The 22,430-nt window shown below is 43.3% G+C and overlaps 1 protein-coding gene across 7 annotated transcripts in view; it reads left to right on the top strand.

Moving 5' to 3' along the window:
• Positions 1-22,430, top strand: part of LOC121538244 (agrin-like) — a 298,699-nt gene extending 276,269 nt beyond the window's left edge. For 3 of the 7 annotated variants that reach the window (XM_045207161.1, XM_045207159.1, XM_045207162.1), the window contains 9 exons: positions 2,819-2,983; positions 3,597-3,708; positions 6,956-6,967; positions 9,286-9,402; positions 10,288-10,471; positions 10,844-10,931; positions 16,720-16,944; positions 17,975-18,078; positions 19,635-22,430. In XM_045207161.1, coding sequence (XP_045063096.1) covers positions 2,819-2,983; positions 3,597-3,708; positions 6,956-6,967; positions 9,286-9,402; positions 10,288-10,471; positions 10,844-10,931; positions 16,720-16,944; positions 17,975-18,078; positions 19,635-19,816 — 1,189 coding nt within the window. In that variant the 3' untranslated portion in view covers positions 19,817-22,430. Of the gene's footprint in view, positions 1-2,818; positions 2,984-3,596; positions 3,709-6,955; positions 6,968-9,285; positions 9,403-10,287; positions 10,472-10,843; positions 10,932-12,024; positions 12,049-13,969; positions 14,893-16,719; positions 16,945-17,974; positions 18,079-19,634 lie in introns of those variants that run through there. The other 4 variants (XM_045207164.1, XM_045207160.1, XM_045207165.1 and 1 more) reach the window with 2 other exon arrangements.

Raw genomic sequence — 22,430 nt, 5'->3', positions numbered from 1 at the left:
AATGTCTACCCAATTTCATACCACAAAGCTATTTTAAGAAACTGGATTCAATAGTAACTCCATTTTTATGGGATAACAAGGCAGCCAGAATTGCAAAGAAGCATTTATGCAAGTACAAGATAGAGGGGGCTTTGGCCTTCCTCACTTCAAACTGTATTATTGGGCTGCTAATCTGAACATTGTGTCTTTCTGGAGGGAAAGTTTACCTGAGATGAGACGGAAGGATATGCCTTCATGGCTTTTGATTGAGCAGGCCTCCTGTCAACGTTCCTCACTCCCTGCACTTGTTAATAGCCCATCATATGTGAAAAAAGCCACTTATGACTCCAATCCAGTCATTTGTCATACTCTTAGGATCTGGAAACAGATTAGGGATTTTCTTAACATACCCACTGTGTACATAGACAGCCCGATTAGCCGGAATCATGCTTTCCACCCTGCAATGGATGATGTGGTGTTTTCACAGTGGAGGGAGAAGGGGCTCACAACAATTGGTAATCTATACATAGATGGTCAGTTAGCTTCATTTCAACAACTACAGGCAAAGTTCAACATGCCAACAACACATTTTTTCAGATACCTCCAAATCAGGAATTTCTTAAGGACACACATCCCACAGTATGGCATGAAGCCAAATAGTCCTACATTAGATAGCTTGATCCTTGTCAAACCCCATTCAAAAGGGTCGGTCTCCCAGACTGTATGATGTGCTACAGGCCCACATAGAGGTATCCACAGACACCATTAAAAGGGCTTGGGAACAAGAACTTGGTTCAGAAATCTCAAATGAGGACTGGATAGAAGCTCTCAGGAATATAAACCACAGTTCAGTGAATGCCAGACACAACCTTGTACAGTTTAAGGTGATACACAGGTTACACTACTCAAAAGTAAAACTGCATAAAATATTCCCGGACACCTCACCACTGTGTGAGAGGTGCAAGCAGGAGGAGGGGGACGTTGTCCCACTTATTCTGGACATGCCCTAAATTACAGGCTTACTGGGCTCTCATTTTTGATTACTTATCTAAGGCCTTTGATAGAGTTCTAGCCCCAGACCCATTGATCGCTCTGTTTGGTACAGTTGATGGGAATAACCAGGAGGGGAAAGCTGTCTCTCTTTGTACTCTATTAGCCAAAAGGCTCATATTGCAATTTTGGAAATTGGAGACTGTACCTACCTTTGAAATGTGGTTACGGGATTTAGGGAATGTAATCCATATGGAAAAGATTCGATACAACACCTCCAATAGAAGTCCATTGTTTTACAAAATATGGCAGCCGATACTGGATAAATGGTCTAGTCCCGCTTCATAACTGGGCTGACGATCTGCTGCTACTCTGTGCTGTACTCCACTCAATATTTATTTTTGGCTGAACTACACTGCTTGTAATGACTATATGCTGTCTTCTTATACACGTACCACCTAATAGGATTTTGTTTTATTTTGTGTATGTGTGAGTTAACTTTTGTTTTGTCCTCTAAACTGGCCATCCCATCCAACAGTACAATGAATGTCATTGTTTGTATTGCTGTCTCTTTTACTTTATTTTTATTGGAAAATAATAAACATATTATAAAAAATAAAAAAAAGAATGGCACCTGGTAGATGGGTAAAAAAAAAATCCCTTTGAGCATGGTGAAGTTATTAATTACACTTTGGATGATGTATCAATACACCCAGTCACTACAAAGTCACCTAACTCAGTTGCCGGAGAGGAAGGAAATGGTGACTTTAAAACAGTTACAGAGTTTAATGGCTGTGATAGGAGAAAACTGAGGATGGCTCAACAACATTGTAGTTACTAATACTAACCTAATTGACAGAGGGAAAAGAAGGAAGCCTGTACAGAATACAAATATTCCAAAACATGCATCCTGTTTGCAACAAGGCGCTAAAGTAATACTGCAAAAACAATGTGGCAAATCAATTAACGTTTTTGTCCTGAATACAAAGTGTTATGTTTTGGGCAAATCTAATACAACACATTACTGAGTACCACTCTCCATATTTTCAATAATAGTGGTGGCTGCATCATGTTATGGGTATGCTTGTAATCGTTAAGGACTGGGGAGTTTTTCAGGATATAAAAGAAACGGAATGGAGCTAAGCACAGGCAAAATCCTAGAGGAAAAACTGGTTCAGTCTGCTTTCCACCAGACACTGGGAGATGAATTCACGTTTCAGCAGGACAATAACCTAAAACACAAGGCCAAATCTACACTGGAGTTGCTTACTAAGAAGACAGTGAATGTTCCTGAGTGGCCGAGTTACAGTTTTGACTGAAATCTGCTTGAAAATCTGTCAAGACTTAAAAATGGTTGTCTAGCAATGATGACCAACCAATTTGACAGAGCGTGAAGAATTTTTGAAAATTATAATAGGCAAATATTGTACAATCCATGTGTGCAAAGCTCTTAGAGACTTGCCCAGAAAAATTAGCTGCAAAGGTGATACTAACATGTAGTGAGATTTTTCTGTATTTCATTTTCAATTTTCAGCCTAGCATTTGCTGAAATTTCTAAAAACATGTTTTCACTTTGTCATTATGGGGTATTGTGTGTAGATGGGTAAGATTATTATTATTTTTAAAATCCATTTTTAATTCAGGCTGTAACACAACAAAATGTGGAATAAGAAGGGGTATGAATACTTTCTGAAGGCACTGTAGTGTCACATTATGAAAAGGCCAGATAGACCGAACAATTGAAAGACACAAGCACAGTAGACAAGAGGTAAATACCAAGTCTGGTCATGTTGTTTGTGTTTTGTCTTTGCCTGGTTGTTTACCATTGTTGTTTGTGTTTTGTCTGCAGCCAAAAGGTCAGCATGACGGTGGTGCTCATGGCCAATGACTCCAACGGCATGATCTTCTACAGCGGCCAGAAGACGGACGGCAAAGGTGACTTCATCTCCCTCTCCCTCAACGACGGCATCCTGGAGTTCCGCTACGACCTGGGCAAGGGCCCCGCTGTCATCAGGTGGGCACCACACTAGAACCCCATAGTGACTCTAGTCTATTACCCCATAGTGACTCTAGTCTAGAACCCCATAGTGACTCAAGTCTAGAACCCCATAGTGATTCTAGTCTAGAACCCCATCGTGACTCAAGTCTAGAATCCCATAATACTCAAGTTTAAAATCGCATAGCGACTAATCTAGAGCCCCATAGTGACTGGTGTGTAGAACCAAATAGTGACACATGTCTATAGCCCCATGGTTACTCGAGTCTAGAACCCCATATTGACTCGAGACTAGAACCCCATGGTGACTCATGTCTAAAACCCCATGTTTACTCTAGTTTAGAACCCCATAGTGACTAGTATAGAACCCCGTAGCAACTCTAGTATAGAACCCTGTAGCAACTCTAGTCTAGAACCCTATAATGACTCTTGAACCCCATAGTGACTGTAGAACATAGTCTGGACTCCTTGTTAGCTGGGTTATTGTGGTCTCTTTTGATTTTGGATTGTACTTGTGTGTGTGTGTGTGTGTGTGTGTGTGTGTGTGTGTGTGTGTGTGTGTGTGTGTGTTGTTGTTGTTTTGAGACATCCCTAACCTCTTGGCTCGTTTGTGTGTGTTCCTCTCATGCAGGAGTAAAGATAAGATCAAGATGGGCGTGTGGAACACAGTGAATCTGGAGCGGGCCAATCGAAAGGGAGAGATTAACATCAACGGAAAGGACCCAGTCAGAGGAGAGTCGCCGGTGAGACAGACAGAGAGAGCTAGCATGCTAGGATAATCAGACGTCTTTATGATTAGCCTAGCTATTAGCATGCAAGGCAAACCGGCTATGAGTATGCTATCATACAAGGCAATATACAGCCTTGCTTATGCTTAGCCTGTGCTACTGTGTGTGTTTTCTGATGTGCGTGTCACTGTAGCACCACACACTTGGCCATGCATATGCCCCACAGGAGGTTGGTGGCACCTTAATTGGGGAGGACGGGCTCATGGTAATGGCTGGAGCGGAATTAGTGGAATGGTATCAACAACATCAAACACATGGTTTCCATGTGTTTAATGTCATTCCATTTCAGACATTATTATGAGGTGTCCTCCCCTCAGCAGCCTCCTGTGATATGCCCGTACCAAAGGATGTGTTCAACTTAATGCACTGTATACTCCCAGAGTTCACTGTTGATGACACACCAGAGCAAAAGAATGTCCCTAGTTGAGGTCGTTGATAAGGGCATACACACTACCAGGGTTGTGTTTGAAAACACATTCTACTGTCTTCTCACGGCTCGTCAAGGTGAGAAATAGTATGCTCGAGACGTAGAGGGCACGTTTGACAGGTCGTCTCTTATCTGGAAATGACCCCTCCCTTTTTAAATCCTTTTTATCTGCCATCTTTGACTCTGACAAAATGCCTAAACAGTAGTACGATCTTGTTCCTATTTGTTGCAGTCACGAAACATAACCAATATGGCCCGAGTGGTATACACCCATTAGTATGACTTGACTTATACCTTTGAGCTCTGAGTGAAGCAAATACCTTCAATAGTGCTCTTCGGAGATACTGTAGATACTGTATATAGATGGAAAGATGGAGAAAATAAATAATGATTCTCAAGCAATAAACCAGATACATGGGCCTAAGTGAGAGAAATTGAATAGCTGGATATGTCCGCAAGTCATCCAATTATATTTAACAGTGTCATTTGTTATTCTTCGTGTGGTAATTGTGTTTCACTTCAGCAACATGGGCAGAAAGTCATATTAAAAGAGTAGAACAGGGAGAAGGGAAAAGAGAGAGAGGGGGATGAGCGAAGACTAGAAAAAAAAAAGAACAAAAAAAAAAAAGACTAGTGATGGAGGAGCTCAACGTAAAGAGGCTCCATGCAGGATATAGCTGGCAGCTAATTCTCTCCTACTCCTGCATTTACAATGAAGAAGGGAGCCAGGGAGTCCCGCTGCACTCAGAGAGCCTAGCGTCTTTGATATAGATACCTTTATATAAAGTAATTATACCTGGGATGGTAGTTTCAGTATTGCAGGATATCTTTAAACAGAACATTTTGCCACAAATCCATGCATGCTTTCTCATACAAACAGAAAAAACACTGTCTGCAGTGGCTACAAGTTGAAGTGGGAATTTAACATACACTTTAGCCAAATACATTTCAACTAAGTTTTTCACAATTCCTGACATTTAATCCAAGTACAAATTATTCCCTGTTTTAGGTCAGTTATGATCACCACTTTATTTTAAGAATGTGAAATGTCAGAATAATAGTAGAGACAATTATTTCTTTCAGCTTTTATTTCTTTCATCACATTCCCAGTGGGTCAGAAGTTTACATACACTCAATTAGTATTTGGTAGCATTGCCTTTAAATTGTTTAACTTGGGTCAAACATTTCGGGTAGCCTTCCACAAGCTTCCCACAATAAGTTGGGTGAATTTTGGCCCATTCCTCCTGACAGAGCTGGTGTAACTGAGTCAGGTTTGTAGGCCTCCTTGCTCGCACACGCTTTTTCAGTTCTGCCCACACACTTTCTATAGGATTGAGGTCAGGGCTTTGTGATGGCCACTCCAGTACCTTGACCTTGTTGTCCTTAAGCCATTTTGCCACAACTTTGGAAGTATGCTTGGGGTCATTGTCCATTTGAAAGACCCATTTGCGACCAAGCTTTAACTTCCTGACTGATGTCTTGAGATGTTGCTTCAATATATCCACATAATTTTCCTTCCTCATGATGCCATCTATTTTGTGAAGTGCACCAGCCCCTCCCGCAGCAAAGCACCCCCACAGCATGATGCTGCCACCCCCGTACTTCACGGTTGGGATGGTGTTCTTCGGCTTGCAAGCATCCCCCTTTTTCCTCCAAACATAACGATGGTCATTATGGCCAAACAGTTCTATTTTTGTTTCATCAGACCAGAGGACATTTCTCCAAAAAGTACGATCTTTGTCCCCATGTGCAGTTGCAAACCGTAGTCTGGCTTTTTTATGGCGGTTTTGGAGCAGTGGCTTCTTCCTTGCTGAGCAGCCTTTCAGGTTATGTCGATATAGGACTTGTTTTACTGTGGATATAGATACTTTTGTACCTGTTTCCTCCAGCATCTTCACATGGTCCTTTGCTGTTGTTCTGGGATTGATTTGCACTTTTCTCACCAAAGTACGTTCATTTCTAGGAGACAGAACGCGTCTCCTTCCTGAGCGGTATGACGGCTGCGTGGTCCCATGGTGTTTATACTTGCGTACTATTGTTTGTACAGATGAATGTGGTACCTTCAGGCGTTTGGAAATTGCTCCCAAGGATGAACCAGACTTGTGGAGGTCTACAATTGTTTTTCTGAGGTCTTGGCTGATTTATTTTGATTTTCCCATGATGTCAAGCAAAGAGGCACTGAGTTTGAAGGTAGGCCTTGAAATACATCCACAGGTACACCTCCAATTGACTCAAATGATGTCAATTAGCCTATCAGAAACTTCTAAAGGCATGACATCATTTTCTGGAATTTTCCAAGCTGTTTAAAGGCACAGTCAACTTAGTGTATGTAAACTTCTGACCTACTGGAATTGTGATACAGTGAATTATAAGTGAAATAATCTGTCTGTAAACAATTGTTGGAAAAATTACTTGTGTCATGCACAAAGTAGATGACCTAACCGACTTGCCAAAACTATAGTTTGTTAACAAGAAATTTGTGGAGTGGTTGAAAAACTAGTTTTAATGACTCCAACCTAAGTGTATGTAAACTTCCGACATGAACTGTATATGGTGGATCAGAATTCTGTCTGAGCCACAGTAGTTTTAGACCCAGCTGCAACTTCTTTAAGGTCAATTTCTCTTTTTCATTTATTTTGAGTGGCAGCCTTCTGACCTTCGGGCTTCACAGTTTGTGTTGTGCGGTTTTATGTTGGTCCGACATCCGCTGTTCGCTCTCTCTTCTGATAACCTTTTTTCCCTCCTTTTCTCTTACTGTGCTGTCTGGAAACTAAGAAATCACGCAAGGTAATAAGTCCCATCCACCTTAGACATATTTCATATCTCCACTTTCAGCTTCAATTTCATTCGCCACTTCTCATCCCCATGCTGCACCATACCAAAGTTATTAGACTATAGAACTGACTGGGGAAAAGAGTCTGTATTTAGTGCTACCATTTCATACACAGTACAGGAGTAGAGACATTTGTTAAAGAACTCGGTTTGGCTTTCACCTCAGTCCATCTGCTGTGTAGGCGGAGGGAGGGAGGGGTGTCAGTTATCTTTCTGACCTCCATTGTTCCTCGCAACAATGAAACGTCTTCATTAGTCTCTCGTGGGCGGGGATTTCTCTCCTGTGCCGTGTGGCAGTCGAGAGTGAGAAGAAAGTAAAGAGAGAGAGTGGGGTGCAAAGCCAAGCCGGGCTGTTCTTTTGTCATGTACTTTCTTTTGCGAAAGAGAAACAAAGCTCACCATATAATAGTCACTCGATCACTCACTCACTCGATCACTCACTCACTCGATCACTCACTCACTCACACACTCACCCACTCACCCACTCACTCACTCACTCACCCATTCACTCACTCACTCACTCACTCACTCACTCACTCACTCACTCACTCACTCACTCACTCACTCACTCACTCGTTCACTCATAACTGCACACAACAGCACTGACAACATCCATTCTATTAGACTGGCCTGTTAGCAGCGTCCAATTCACTCCTATTCAGAATCCAATATGACCATTCAAATTGATAGAAACCATGTTTATTATATATTATGGCCATAGTTAAACTCAATATTAATGGATTGGATTTATATATCCATTTTTTAAATGCTCAAAGCGGTTTACATTATAAGGGGGAGAATCGCATGTCAATTTTAATCCTGAATCAAAATAGAGTTGATCCCAACTGTTACTCTTCACTTGAGCATCCCCTTTAGCTAAAGTGTTAGTAGGGGTTATAGGAAACCGGGCCCATTTCGGCACTTTGTTATCCCCAGGCAGCCACAGGTGACCCACTCGACTGGGCTGGAGGTCTTGGCCCTGGTTTCCCTTTCTGTCAGAGCTCACTCCAGGCGCACTACATAGCCACGGGGTTAGCGAAGCCCCACTGGCCTATACCCTCCCTCCTCCAGCTCCCATCTCAAATAGAAGCAGGACCCAATGCCAGCTCTCTTCACACATAACCCAGGTTTACTTGGCCCCTTCCATAATTTTTCCACCAATTACCTCTGATTTTCCCTCTGGCAATTACTGCCCTACATAAAAATAAAGATCCGTAATTCCTCCCTAAGAGTGGGCCTGTACATCCTGCGCAGAAGGAATGCTGTCGTAATTGGAGGCAGCTCTCCTGTACGTTTCTGGATGGAGCAAGGGCCTGATTTCATGATCGTCTGCCGCGCAAATGAACGGCCAATTAAAGGCCGTGGCTCGCACGGTGTCGGAAAGGTCGCCGGTATAATCAGCCATTCATTAGAGACTTTCATTAAAAAAACACCATCCATATCGTCTCTTCAGCCGCACCAGGCGACTCTCTTTGTAGCCCTTTTCTTGTGTTTTGTACTAGATAACAAATAATTGACTGCTCGGAGTGTGGCACAGAAATCAATTATGTTTTATAATATATCAAGTGTATTGATGTGGAGAAGGAAGTAGCCTAGTGATAGCGAATTGTCCTGCACTATATCAAGGCTGTGTAATTCCAGTCTTGGAGGGCCGAAGCACTTCTGGTTTTAGTTTCTACCTGGTAGTTAATTGCACACACCTGGTGTCTCAGGTCTGAATCAGTCCCTGATTAGGAGAGGATGAAAACAAGAAGTACACTTTATAGCCCTGCACTATGTAGATATCTTTCAAAGGATAAATCTTTTTCACTGTTATTAGTCTCATCGTGCTACAGTCTGTATGGCTCAATAAAAAATATGGAAAAAAACAGGTATCATTTGTATTGGTCAGGTGTGGTTCTAGTCACTATGGTAGGGTTCCAGACCATGTGGTAGGGTTCTTGTCCCTGTTCACAGGAGGTTGGTGGCACCTTAATTGGGGAGGAGGGGCACATGGTAATGGCTGGAGCAGAATAGGTGGAAAGGTATCCATGGTTTCCATGTGTTTGATGCCATTCCATTCGCTCTGTTCCAGCCATTATTATGAGCCGTCCTCCCCTCAGCAGCCTCCACTGTCCCTGTTATTGGGTTCTAGTCCCTATTATTAGAGTTTTAGTCTCTGGTAGGGTTCTAGTCCTTTTAGTAGGTTTCTAGTACATGTGGTAGGGTTCTAGACCCTGTGATAGGGTTATAGACTATGTTATATATGGTTCTAACCCATTGTCTCTCTCCAGAACCAACACACTGCTCTCAACCTGAAGGAGTCTCTGTTTGTGGGTGGTGCTCCTGATTTCAGCCGGCTAGCAAGGGCCGCCTCGCTCAAAGATGGCTTCAAGGGCGCCATTCAGAAGGTGAGTGTCCTGTCCCCACACACAATCCTCAGCAGATATGTTTAGCCACACACCCTGTTCAGAAGGTTATGCAAACGTTTCTATCAATTCTGTAAATTATCAACAACTATCGATTTAAAAAATAAATAATGTTTTATTTAAAGTATTAGACATCATTTAACTGAGACACAATGTTGAATCCACCTTATACATGGATAGATATATTTTGACACGATTTATGATGGACAAGAACTATCAGCTGCCTATACTTGATGACAGACCTTTACAGTGACTTTAACAACTTTAACCAAGGTCAACGATCAGCTGGTTTTCAGTGCTGACGGTGTCTCATTTCTTTTGGCTCACTGTACTAATAATAGAATAGAACACATTTGATGTCCCTCCATGTTTCTCAGCTCAGATCTTTTCCCTGACAACTTTCCAGCTTGTTTGTTCTCCTCCGCAGCAAAATGCTCGTCTTTGAGTGCCAGAAATGGCTGTCTAAAACAAAGGCAGGATGTTACTTAATGCTAGCTAGCTTTTTCTCTTTCAAAACTTTCCCTTGAAAGCACCAAGTTAATCAAAGCTCAGTCTAAAAGTATGTTTTAGCAGTTATTTGCTGAATTAATTAATAAGTGACTTGTAAAGTAAAGTCGTTACTCATGTGTCTTGAGTTTGAGACGAGTGGAATTGAAAAGTGTAATGTGTTGTATGCAGTATGTATGCTGCATCGACTTATATGTCATGGCTATTTAATTACAGTCCTCGAGGGCCATAGCCCTGCTGGTTTTCACTGTTTCCTTCTAATCAAGGACTGATTCAGACCTGGGACATGAGGTCAATGAAGGCTACACACTGCACTATGACAGGTCTAAGTCCTCTCTCCTCCTCTCCATCCCCCGTCAGATCACCCTGATGGGCACGCCCATCCTCCGGCAGGAGAACGCGCTGCACTCCAGTGACGTGGCCATGTTCGAGGGCCACCTCTGCAGCCGTGAGCCCTGCCACAATGGGGGTCGCTGCAACCCCCTGCTGGAGACCTACGAGTGTGTGTGCCTCCACGGCTTCACAGGCCCACACTGTCAGAACAGTAAGTGAACAATGATCCTGAACTCAATGCAATGTTTTGTCAGTAATATCAATGTCATGCTTGTCTTAGTGTCACCCTTTGAAGGATGAAACAGAGTTACCCCTCTGTTTCATCATTCTCACACGTGCGCACACACACACAGACATACATGCTACACACATACATACTGCACACACATACACTTTACCAACCCCATTAACCTTGGCCGTATGCCCTACTGTCCCTTTACATTCATTAAAACAATAAGCGCATGAACGCTCATCCCAGATCATCACCATCCATTGCCAGACTCCAATTAAAGGAGCCATGTTTCCTAATGATTCATGTGATCTCATTCAATGTTCGTCTTCCTCCTTGTCCTCTTCCTCGCAGCTATCTTCGAGAAGTCCGCCGGGGAAATGGAGTCCATTGCCTTTGACGGCCGGACATTCATTGAGTACCACAACGCCGTCACCAAGAGGTAAGGGAGATGCCATCTTGTTCGTTGATTCTAATGCTAATAGCCTCCAATACTAATGCTAATTGGGTTGAGCAAAATGGCCTCCGATGTTAACACTAACCGGAAGTTGCGAAATGGCTAATGGTTAATGGCCTCCCCATTCATATTCCACTGCAGTAAGTGGCGGTGACAGAGTTGATTATTCCAGGCCCATTAGGGGCTTCGTAGTGAACCGGGTGTTAGCTAATAGTTCAACCACTTTCCCTGCACTGTCTCTGGTTTTGACTAAATTTCGCTAATTAGCGGCACGGCTAACAATTACGGGATCGCCCCGAGCGCCCCCTCGCTCGCTGTGCGCCGAGGCGGACTGAGCCGACACACACTTATACACGCACACACACACACACACCATACCATACCAGCATAGCACAACAACCATATCATCACTCTATAGGCTTTGTTAAAATGGGGTTTAATTTAATATTATTTTAGACTTAGAGTATGTGCGACTGTGTCCCCTCAAATTAGCAGTCCCAAAGTGTCGGTTGCCATTTTTAAACACACACTAGCTATAACAGGAATAGCCGGATGATGTAGGTGTAAATGGTTTCTATACCGTGTGTGAAAGCGAGAAAAACGTATTCTGCCTTCCAGGCAGCCGCTTAAACATTTGATCCTCTACCATCCATCTATGTCTTCCATGCTGGCTCTCACGCCCGCAGGTTGGCACGCATTAAATGTTTGTGATGATGAACCTGAAAGACATGGAACATAAGGCTCCCCATCCAGATCCATTACAAGTCTTCCCACAACACTCTAAGGCGTGAAAATGGGAGAAACAGACAGTGAATTTGTGGTCTTACGAGCACAACACAGAGCACATGTGCATGCATGCACACACACACACACACACACACACACACACACACACACACACACACACACAAAGGGCAAATATTAAGAGAGAATTGTAAGATCTGTCTGTATCCTCTGTCTGTTGTCCTTGTTAAGCCTGTCAGATGTCTGTGCTGCCGTCCATCTGTCTGTCTTCTTCTGTCTCTTGTCTGTCCGTCTCATATGAGTGTTCCTTGTCTGTCCTTCTGCTGCACTCAAGCCAACTGACCAATGAGATTCCGGAGTAAGTACACATAAAGGAGTCCCCAATCTTCCCAGGTTTAGTCAAAGCCAGACTAACCTAACTAATACAAAGCCAGACTAACCTAACTAATACAAAGCCAGACTAACCTAACTAATACAAAGCCAGACTAATACATTACGATAGTTAACACAAAGTAATAGATTCTATTTTTATTTTCCTTCTATATCATCTTCATCATCTTACCCTATGCAAGATAGCTATCATGTGTATTATATTTAAATTGGCCTACAGGATTTTACATTCAAACTCCATGCCCATAATTGGATTTGATCTTTTCTCATTACAAATTCCTCATCACACTCCAGTCTAAATGAACGCATGACTGCATGAATCCACAGAAAGCAGGTGCTATACTGTATGCATGGTTGTAACTATATTCGCCACAACCAGAAGTATATCCACGTACCTTATATTGGATGGTATTAACTGTCATGTTGAAAAGAATGAGACCCCTTCTTAACTGCAAGATTATGGGCTGAAATATTCCCCTTCCTCGGTTTTGCTGCCAGTCCCACATCGATTATTTAACTGACTCCTCTAGGGTAACAATTAGATCTTACTTTGTTATTAGTTTCCTCTTCGCTGTCATTAGCTTGGTAAGTAACCTCCTGAAAGAAAAACAGAAAGCAGGGAAGTTGGATTTAGGTTGATTTATGCCAAGCAGATTCACCAGATAATTCGATATCCACATTCAAGCCCCTGTCATTTCCGGTTAGTCCAATCTCCAACTGCAATTATAAATAATTATCGAGTCGGCGGCAGAGAAAAAGGACGACTGAAATGTTAATCAAAGAGTTATTTCCTCTTTGTAAAATTATTTAAACGAAAGACCTCAAATTGAGGCCGAGAGGGCAACGATATCCGTTAGGGCGATGATCATTCGAGCTGGACTGGCCAGATCGTTAATAGTTGTCACTTCCTGTAAGAGCGAGGGGCGCGATTAGTGGCCAATCTAGGCCAAACCAGAGCTTGCCGGCACTCTCTCTCCGAGCGAGTGGCATCGATTCAACATTATCTGGTGTTGAACAGGGATTAATGAATGAATTAACAAATAAATTAATGAATTCCTCAGAGGAACGTTATTACAACGTTATTACAACACACAGACCACCACTTTCACCCTGGGCTAATGTTGCTGTTACTATTTACAGCAGCCAAGATCAGTCTTCATTGGCTGATGCCTCCTCTTTTGAAACCTTGGGTCGATTCTCTCACGCATCATTATTGGAGAGACCAATGATATAGGGCTCCGTCTCTGATAATACGATATTTGACCCCATTTTTGTTGATTACCCAATTTTTCTCATTTGGCGCTTCCTTCACTCAAGAAGGCCACACACACACACCACAATGTCATCAGACTCAGTAATAGTAGGAGTAGTAGTGGAAAACTTATCCCTAAGGGAAAATTGGTTTTGCAGCCAAATTATGAAAAACATTATTACATTGTTGCCCAACTCTCCCCTTAAGACACGTCTTGGGCACTGACTTGGAGTCCTAGTGGTGGTGTGGTTGTCGTCATCCTCTGAGGACCTCATTATGTTGCTGTGCTGCTTCTGGACCGTGATCGCAATGGATCTGCAGTACTGTATCTCTGATCACAGTAAAGCTCCTAGTACTTCGTAGTATATCCATACTACCGTATTACTTAGAATGTAGTAATGCATTGGGCATGCATTTTAAGCAGTACGCTAGTATGGACATGAGAACGTAGCCACCCTGCTTTCCCAGCTCTCGAACAAATAACTTGCTCTGTTTGCCACGTCTCCTTGTCTACGAAGCTCCTCTCTATGCCGGGGTGACGATACGTCACCCTGTAAGGGTCCTCGCGGGTCCTCCTTCCGCCCCCCTTCTTGCGCTTATCGCATGCCCTTCCATTCTCTCCCCTGCTCCCTTAAAGTCCCGAGTCACTGGAGAACCCGTCAGAGCAGAGGTGAGTGTCCCCTGCAGCCTGGGGCCTGTAGCCAGCGCTGTCTAACCAACCGCTAGCATGCTGCCTCCCCATCCATCCCCACCCGCCTGACACAACCACCCGCAGGTTGCAGCCTAACCTTTCACAGCCCAAGGAAACAGTATTGGAGAGCCACACTATTCAATACTCTGGGCCCCATAGAGAAAGTATTGGAGGGCCACACTACTCTATACACTGGGCCACTTATAGAGACAGTATTATAGGGCCCCACTTATTTATTTGTTTATCTGGATCCCCATTAGCTGTTGCAATGGCATCCAGGGTCTATTAAGACAGAGTAGCTCAGTCGTCCCAATCATCTTCAGCACTAGCAGCCAAAACACCATCCAGCCTTGCAATCTCTATGCAATGTTCTCCACCTTCAATCTCTATGCAATGTTCTCCATACAAGCCTAGCAATGCTCTATTTACTACTGCCATCTAGAGGCAATTGGGTGCACAGCACTTTATAAGCTTTTTTTTTTTTACTTCAATCGATGAGGAATAAAAGACGCATAGACGAGAACGAAAGTCCATAACGTTAGTCTATTATTCATCCAGAAAGTAAGCCACCTTGATAGCATTTAAAATACTGCATACCTGCCTTGTTTCACATGCTGTCCTTAATTCAATTCAAACTTTGTCCCTGCAGGGAAATGTATTATGCAGCCAGGAGTCCAACGCATAATAAGTCTAGTCAATATAGTATAAATACAGTAGTATAGTATATCCTTATTCTGATGACTGTGGCCTTATTATTCCTGACAATCCATCCTGGTGAGGATTTATTTAACCTTGTCCCCAGGCTATTGCGCACAGAAGTCTGGTGCGTAACACTATGGCTTTGTCTGAAATGGCACCCTATTTCCTATATAGTGCACTACTTTTGACCACGGTCCGTATAGGGCTCTGTTCAAAAGTAGTGCACTATATAGGGAATAGGGTGCCATTTCAGACACAGCTTATGATTTATTTGGGGCCCTGGGTACTGTGAGGGTTAGGCCAGGGGAAAGGAGTCCAAATATTATATGAGTTTATCTACCGACCGTTTGTGTCTAGTGGGTTTCTTTGACACTTCATTCATTAGTCACTCTGTTTTGTTTGTTGTTCTTCAGTGAATTGAATGTGTCTTTTTAGAAAGGAAACTTTTCCCTTGGAAATCTTAAACTCAAATGTGGTTGCGGTGTATTAAGAGACGCATCCAATTCCACTTTGCACTCCTTCCTCTCTGCTTGGTCAAATACTGTACATGTGTCAACCCCCTGTTGGTCATACCTGAGCAGAAACCAAATTAGAAGCCTTAATTAAACAATCAGTTCAATCTCTTTACCCCTGTTAGCTCATTAGCAGTAGCCCCGTTTTTGGCCAGCCTGATGACAGAATCAAGTCAAATCAAACTTTATTTAAAGTGGATCGATTTAGGCGTAGTCTGCTGTAATTTTCTTCTCCTCTCCCCATGTCCTGTGAATAACCCCCTGTGCTCCCATGAGCCTCTGTCTGTGCTGACTTGTTTCGTATACGTGTCATGTCTGTCTCTTGTAATCTGTGTCTTGTGTTCCGTGTCGTTCTGTTCTGTGTTGTGTTCCGTGTCGTTCTGTTCTGTTCTGTGTGCTTTCTGTCCTCTGTGTGCTTTGCCTGTGTTTGTCTCCGTTTTTTGTTTACGATCCTTTTGAAAACTGTAAGTAGTTGAGCCTTGTCGGCATCACAATACATTACAGCGATACCGATTGGTGACAAACACACACACACACACACACACACATACACACACATACACACACACACACACACCCACACACACAGGGGGAACCGTGGAGAACAAAGGAGCTATTTTTATAAATAGCATCCCTTCAGGAGTGTTTGTGTTTGAGGTCTGTACCAAATGGAGCTGTGTCTGTATGTGCATGAACATGTTCCTGTGTGTGTGCGAGTGCATGAATGTGTGTGTGTGTGTGTGTGTGTGTGCAAACCACCACCCCAGCTCCAGTCAGGCTTTGAGCAGCGGCCCCACTCTCCTAGAGCCGACACAGCTGTGACAGTGACACAGAGCACTCCTCCATAGGAAAAGCCAGGATGTCCCCGGGTCTCCACCCTTCTCCCCTCCACCCCTGTCCCCAGCTCCCTGACTCCCCTGTAGCACTGGCAGTTCAGAGACTATGATCAAACAGCACTTCAGACAGCTAGCTCCAAACCCCCCTGCATCCTGCCCCGGTCCCTCCCCACAACAACCACCACCACCTCACAGGAAGAACAGAGGAGAGCTACTGCACAGTTAACCCAGGAGAGAGAGATAGAGGAAAAGAGAGCTGGACATACCCAGGATGAAGTGGAAACATCATAGCTGATCCAATAGTCTTTACCTAATCTTCCTTTCACTGTCATCTTCTCCTTTGCCTCATAGGCAGCAGCAGGTTAAAGGACCTGAGAGGATTCCCACCATGACCCTGTCAAGTGCTTTCAGATCAGTTGTTATGAAGGAATCTAGGCAAGGAATTAGGATGCCAGTAGTGTATTGGGACAGAGCCATCACCGGCCACTACCATTTCGGATACACCCCGTCACTATCAACCTTGAATCACCTCTTGGGGTTCATACAGCCAACACAGCCAGTATGCAAACGTGCAAATTTCACGATCACCTAACTTCCTCTTCACTTCACTAACATAAGCCATTGTAACTCTCCTCCCCCTCCCCCGCAGTGAGAAGGCCCTGCTGGTGAACAAGTTTGAACTGAGCATTAAGACAGAGGCCACCCAGGGCCTGGTGCTGTGGAGTGGTAAGGGCGTGGAGCGATCTGACTACATCGCCCTGGCTGTGGTGGATGGCCGTGTGCAGATGACCTATGACCTGGGCTCCAAGCCTGTGGTGCTGCGCTCGACGGTCCGCGTCAACACCAACCGCTGGATCCGCATCAAGGCCAGCAGGTAAGACGTGCGAACGTGACCGTGAACAGAAGTGGTTCACTACTCATGGTACACCCGTGGTTCCATGAACATTGTTGTTGTTGAAGTATAGGATAGCCTGTATTGGTGATATTTTGTTTTAGGCCAAATCCGCACTTCAACTTCACTTGAAAAGTTAACATTTTACTTAAGTGGAAGTTATGGAATTCACCCCTAAATTAATATTTATTTTAGTAATCATTTAGTGAAAGAAAATGACCAAACAGTGGAACAAAGTCATGAAATGTTCAACGTAAAGTTCAGCATACAGAGTGTATGGTTTTCATATTCGCTAGCTTTGGGTTAGCTTTTATGCCACAGCATTTAAAAGAAAGATCCTCTCAAAATATATTTTTGTATTTTTTTCATTAGTCCACTGGAAATTCATTTTTGCTTTAAGTGTGAGGTCATGTGTTATGAATGTTATTACTTTGTCTGACATCTCTTCTACTCGAAGCACACTATGACATAAGTGCTTACTTACCACATAGTGAAGATTTGATTCCTTTGAATCCATGAAAGTTGGTCTCTGTAATTTAGGCTCAGTGCGATTGACAGACTGCTAAGTGACTGGCTGTGTCTGAAATGGCACCCTATTCACTATAAGGTACACTACTTTTCTGGTCGAAACTTATATAGGGAATAGGGTGCCATTTCGGATGCAATTTCTCTCTCCCATTCCCTCAATCAACTGCTAAGCACACAATCATCAGAGCAGTGAAGACTTGATTACTCTGTGAAGTCTTGATTTCTGCTACATGTCAGTTGAAGTGGAATTTACGATGATGTAGCAGACAGGCTGTAAACAAATGTTATCTTCCCCCCATCTCTCTCTCTCTCTCTCTCTCTCTCTCTCTCTCTCTCTCTCTCTCTCTCTCTCTCTCTCTCTCCCTGCCTCTATCTATCCCCTCTCCCTCTACCTCCCCCCTTCTCTCTCACTCCCCTCCCTCTACCTCTCCCACCCGCTCTTTCTCCATCTCCCAATCTATTCTTCCTCCTCCCCCTCTCTTAGAGCACTTAGGGACGGCTCTCTCCAGGTGGGCAACGAGGCGGCGGTCACGGGGTCGTCGCCCCTGGCAGCCACTCAGCTGGATACAGACGGAGCCCTCTGGTTGGGTAGGTGGACTAATGAGCTTGCGTCTTGGGGTTTACACAGACAGGCAGACAGGCAGAAACACAGACAGAAACACAGAAACTCACACAACCTCTGGTTTGGTTGGTTCTGCATATATCAATCTGTCAGACACTAAAATGCTGTTTTTAGAAAGAGCAAATGGCAAGTGAGGAAATGCTTATCAGAGCAGGTCTAACATTCTTCTAACAGTGCATAGAACATGGACTAGTGACCGAGGTACCGTTGAGCAACACATAGGGTTAACCTGAAATCCATCTCACATAGTACATTTCCAGCTGTAACGATGGTAGAAGTGTGCCAGAAATGAGGAATGCACTCACTCTGCATTGCAATGGATGACAAAGAACTCGCTGGCATGAAAATAATTGGTCTGAAATGTGAGATGATTGTCCAACTCTATTCAGGTATTGGTTTGAGAAATAAAGCTCTCTGACTAACCTCAAAAGTTCTCTGCTCAAGGTTGGCCCGTTATCTTCTTAAGTTCCATTTGGCCTGAACTTCGCTCAGAGAAATGGCTTTTGAAAGAGCACACGCTGTGTCTAGATGGAACATTCGGAGGAAATAGAAAAAAATTACTTTCAAATGCATGTGGTCGTGCAATGTGGTGGGAAGGTGTATGTTTGAGCGAGGAGAGCCAGCTACAGGGACACATGTCACACATACACACACTATTTCTCTCTCACACACAAACACACACAAACACACACTAATGACACACCACACAAGCACACTGCTGTGGTTCCAAACAGGTGCTGAGCACACCCCGCGGCTAGAATACATTATCCTTTCAGCAGGCCGCTCCTCTCTTTTAAATCCCCCTCTTTCACCGCTCATCATTAATTCATCTGTAACTCGCATGAAATTAGCCCTGTCGATCCCCGATTCAGAGGCACGCAATCCGATTAGAGGGGACAGAGAGAAGAGACGGAAGGGGGGAAAGGGCTCGACGGAGAGAGGCAAACTCGCGGCGGAATAAAACGAGAGAAAGAGAGAGAGAGAGAGCGAGAGAGAGAGAGAGAGAGAGAGAGAGCGAGAGAGAGAGAGAGAGAGAGAGAGCGAGAGAGAGAGAGAGAGAGAAACGGCGAGTAATACAGGTGACATATCAGAAGGCCGACTCCCATTGAAAATTAAAGCAAGGTAAATTCCAGTGATTGTGGTAGCGCAGTCCTCCAGAGGACCACCTGTTTGATGTCCTGTTCACCAGAGCTTCATGTGTCTCTCTCTCTTCATCTACAGCCAGTGTCAACATCACACAGTAGTTAGTTACCCTTTGTGGCATGAAACATGTTCGCTTGTAGGGAGATGCAAGGGATGTGACCTCTATCTATCTGTGTGTGTGTGCATGTGTTTGTTGTGTGTCTGTCTGTCCATGCACCTCGGACACTGTAGGTCTCCTCTTTTCATGAGTTCTAAATCCCTCTCTCTCTCTCTCTCTCTCTCTCTCTCTCTCTCTCTCTCTCTCTCTCTCTCTCTCTCTCTCTCTCTCTCTCTCTCTCTCTCTCTCTCTCTCTCTCTCTTCCCCCCCTCATTCTCACAGGTGGCTTGGAGGAGTTGGCGGTGGCCCGCAGACTGCCTAAGGCCTACAGCACTGGCTTCGTGGGCTGTGTAAAGGATGTCGTGGTAGATGGCGTGGAGCTCCACCTGGTGGAGGACGCCCTGAACAGCCCCAAAATATTACACTGTTCCGCCTCTGGCACAGCCACCACGGCCAAAAAATAGCCTGGCTAAAATCACTCCCTCCATAAACACCATGTCTACTGCTGTAATTATTTTATATTTTTGTATACTTTTCATTGCTTTTTATATTGAAAATAAAAAGAATATGTTGTTTTAATTTTTTTTTTTTTTTTTTTATATATTGTATTTTAATTTTTTATCTGCGGCTCCCGTTCATTCATGATCCCTGCCCTAAAATGCAGGTGTACATACCATACATATACGCATACTTTTGTGTGACATCGCGAGACAAGTGAAAGCTGTATTCATTGTAGTGTTTTGTTGTTTTAAAACAAACATGAACAAAACCTCTCCCTCGCTCATTACTTGAACACTGGTGAATCACATTGGTGCTCTCTGTTATTTCCATATCATTCACTACCACCCAACACAGCCTATAGAAATACATACATACAAACATTCCCCTGTGAGATAAATACAGTAGAGACATACTGCTGTTAACTGGGTCATGGTCATTAGAGCACACTGTTACAAAACGTTTTACAACATTCTGCAACGGAAATGGAAAACGGGCATGTCTTATTGGGCAAGTCCAGGTTGTCCCGCCCTCTTTCAGTCTGTTTTCTTCTGAATGAACAGGACAATGGTATCCTAGAACCCTCTGCTTGCTACTGATAGGACACATATCAGTAGGGCTGAATGAGCTTCTGAAACCGCTTAATCAAACTCCTCTAACAGCGCAAATGCTCTACGTTGCCTCTGAATCAACGACTGAGTTTTGAAATACTTCGCTATTCGCAAACCCCCAGAGCCGAACAAAGACAAAGTGCCCTGCATTCCAGAACAACTTACATATCATCATCCACAACATGCATCAATCAAGAAATTTAATAATAATTGACATAAATAAATGTAATAAATATAGAGTATATAAATACCTGAGACTGTGAATATGTAAGATTGGTTCTCTTCTCAAGAATTGTGATTCTCATGTATTGTGCATTCTATTTTACAATCAGGATGACCACTAGTTGCATGCAGTTTCTGCAGTGTTGATTTTGTTTTGTTTTGGTTTCTCTGTGTTGCCGGCCAAGTGGATTACCTGTCGCAAACATGCTTTGTGTTTTACAAAATGGTTAAACTATTTTACTCTAATCTGATTTCACTGAGCTACTGAGCTAGGAGAACTGTTTAATTTTTGGTGGGGTCCTTTTTTGAGCACTTGTTTTTCTATTGGAGCAGTTTGTTTTGCTGGACTTGGAATGGTGCAAAAGGACAAGTTGTTGTTGTTACCCCAACTGGCCTGGTGGGGGTGCTGTAAGCTCAGGCTGAAGAGAGGACAGACGAAGAGGAAGAGGCGAGAGACTGTATCATACCATAGGAGGCAATAGGACCCTCATATGTTCAGTCATGGAATGTTCAGTCATCAACGAAATTCTTCAATTTTTCAAACATCAGAGTCAATTTTTTTCTCAAATTGGAATGAAGACTGGGTTATACTCTCTCTTGTATTAAGAGTGATCCATCTCTTGCTGTTGGAAAAGTGATCATGTGATAAGTTGGGACATTTGGCAGCAAAATTAGGAAAAAAATTGCAAACATAATCGCAATTACTAATAAACATACTTATGCATGGGTTTGTATTGTCGAGATGAATTCTGTAACATCCAAAAACTGATAATGCAATTCAAAAACTAAACTGCAATGACTGACATAAGCCCACTCTGTTTTGATATATAAGATACTTGGCAATATTATAAGACAAAACAAATGCTTGTTCAAGGTTGAGTATCAGTGGTATTGTACTAGTTTGTTTAAGTTCTTCATTATTTTCCCCTCACGAAACAAAAGCGGCCATTTTGTACAGCCCTGAAATTTGAAAGTGAAAATTGAGCAATGTGTAAAACTGGAGGTTGTTTTTAGTACTATACACTGGAAATAAGTCTGACTTGTCTGTTTACTACACACAATAATGATGTTCCTATGTCAATGGGGAGGGGAAGAACATCGACGCATATGGCTTTTGAGTGTAATCAAGGACTAGTGTCCAATCCAAGACCAGGAACCCTGTGTGTGGGCGTGTGTGTACACCACTGTATTTACATGTTGTATTACTGTTGAATTTGACCTATTCCAGTAGTTGTTCATAAGCAGTGGGCTCCTGTGTTAGTGGCACTCAGAAGACAAGTGGCACAGGCTCAAGTGTAAGATGACACGATCTAATGTCGGGGTGGTCAAAACTGTCTATGAATTGCCTTAAAACAGGTCAGCGGCCTACAGGTTGACAAAGTTGTTGTCCATACTGTTCTGTGCTCTTACTTTGGCCAGCATACTAGCCTCATCATCCCCATGTAAATTAATACATAATAATTATATTAATAATTCTCATACAAATCCTCAGAGGGCCACAAAAATGGTCGCCTTTGGCTTTACAAAAAATATACTATTTACTGTTTGAATCTATTTTCTGTTCCTTATTTATGTCTCATGTGGATTCCGTCTGGCCTCTGTAAACTACTGTTTGATTGAGACGCTCCTGAAGGGCAGTGCACCGAGTAAGAGTGGCATGACCTGACCATTACTAACTTTATTACCTTTGTCTTGTGTTCCTACCACCATGAAATAAAGTGTCAAACAAACAGACCTGACTCTGTCA

This window comes from Coregonus clupeaformis, chromosome 24, assembly GCF_020615455.1.
Source record: "Coregonus clupeaformis isolate EN_2021a chromosome 24, ASM2061545v1, whole genome shotgun sequence".
In the NCBI taxonomy this organism is placed as follows: domain Eukaryota; kingdom Metazoa; phylum Chordata; class Actinopteri; order Salmoniformes; family Salmonidae; genus Coregonus; species Coregonus clupeaformis.
Note: the sequence above shows the minus strand (reverse complement) of the source record. Positions and strands in the feature narration are given on the sequence as shown.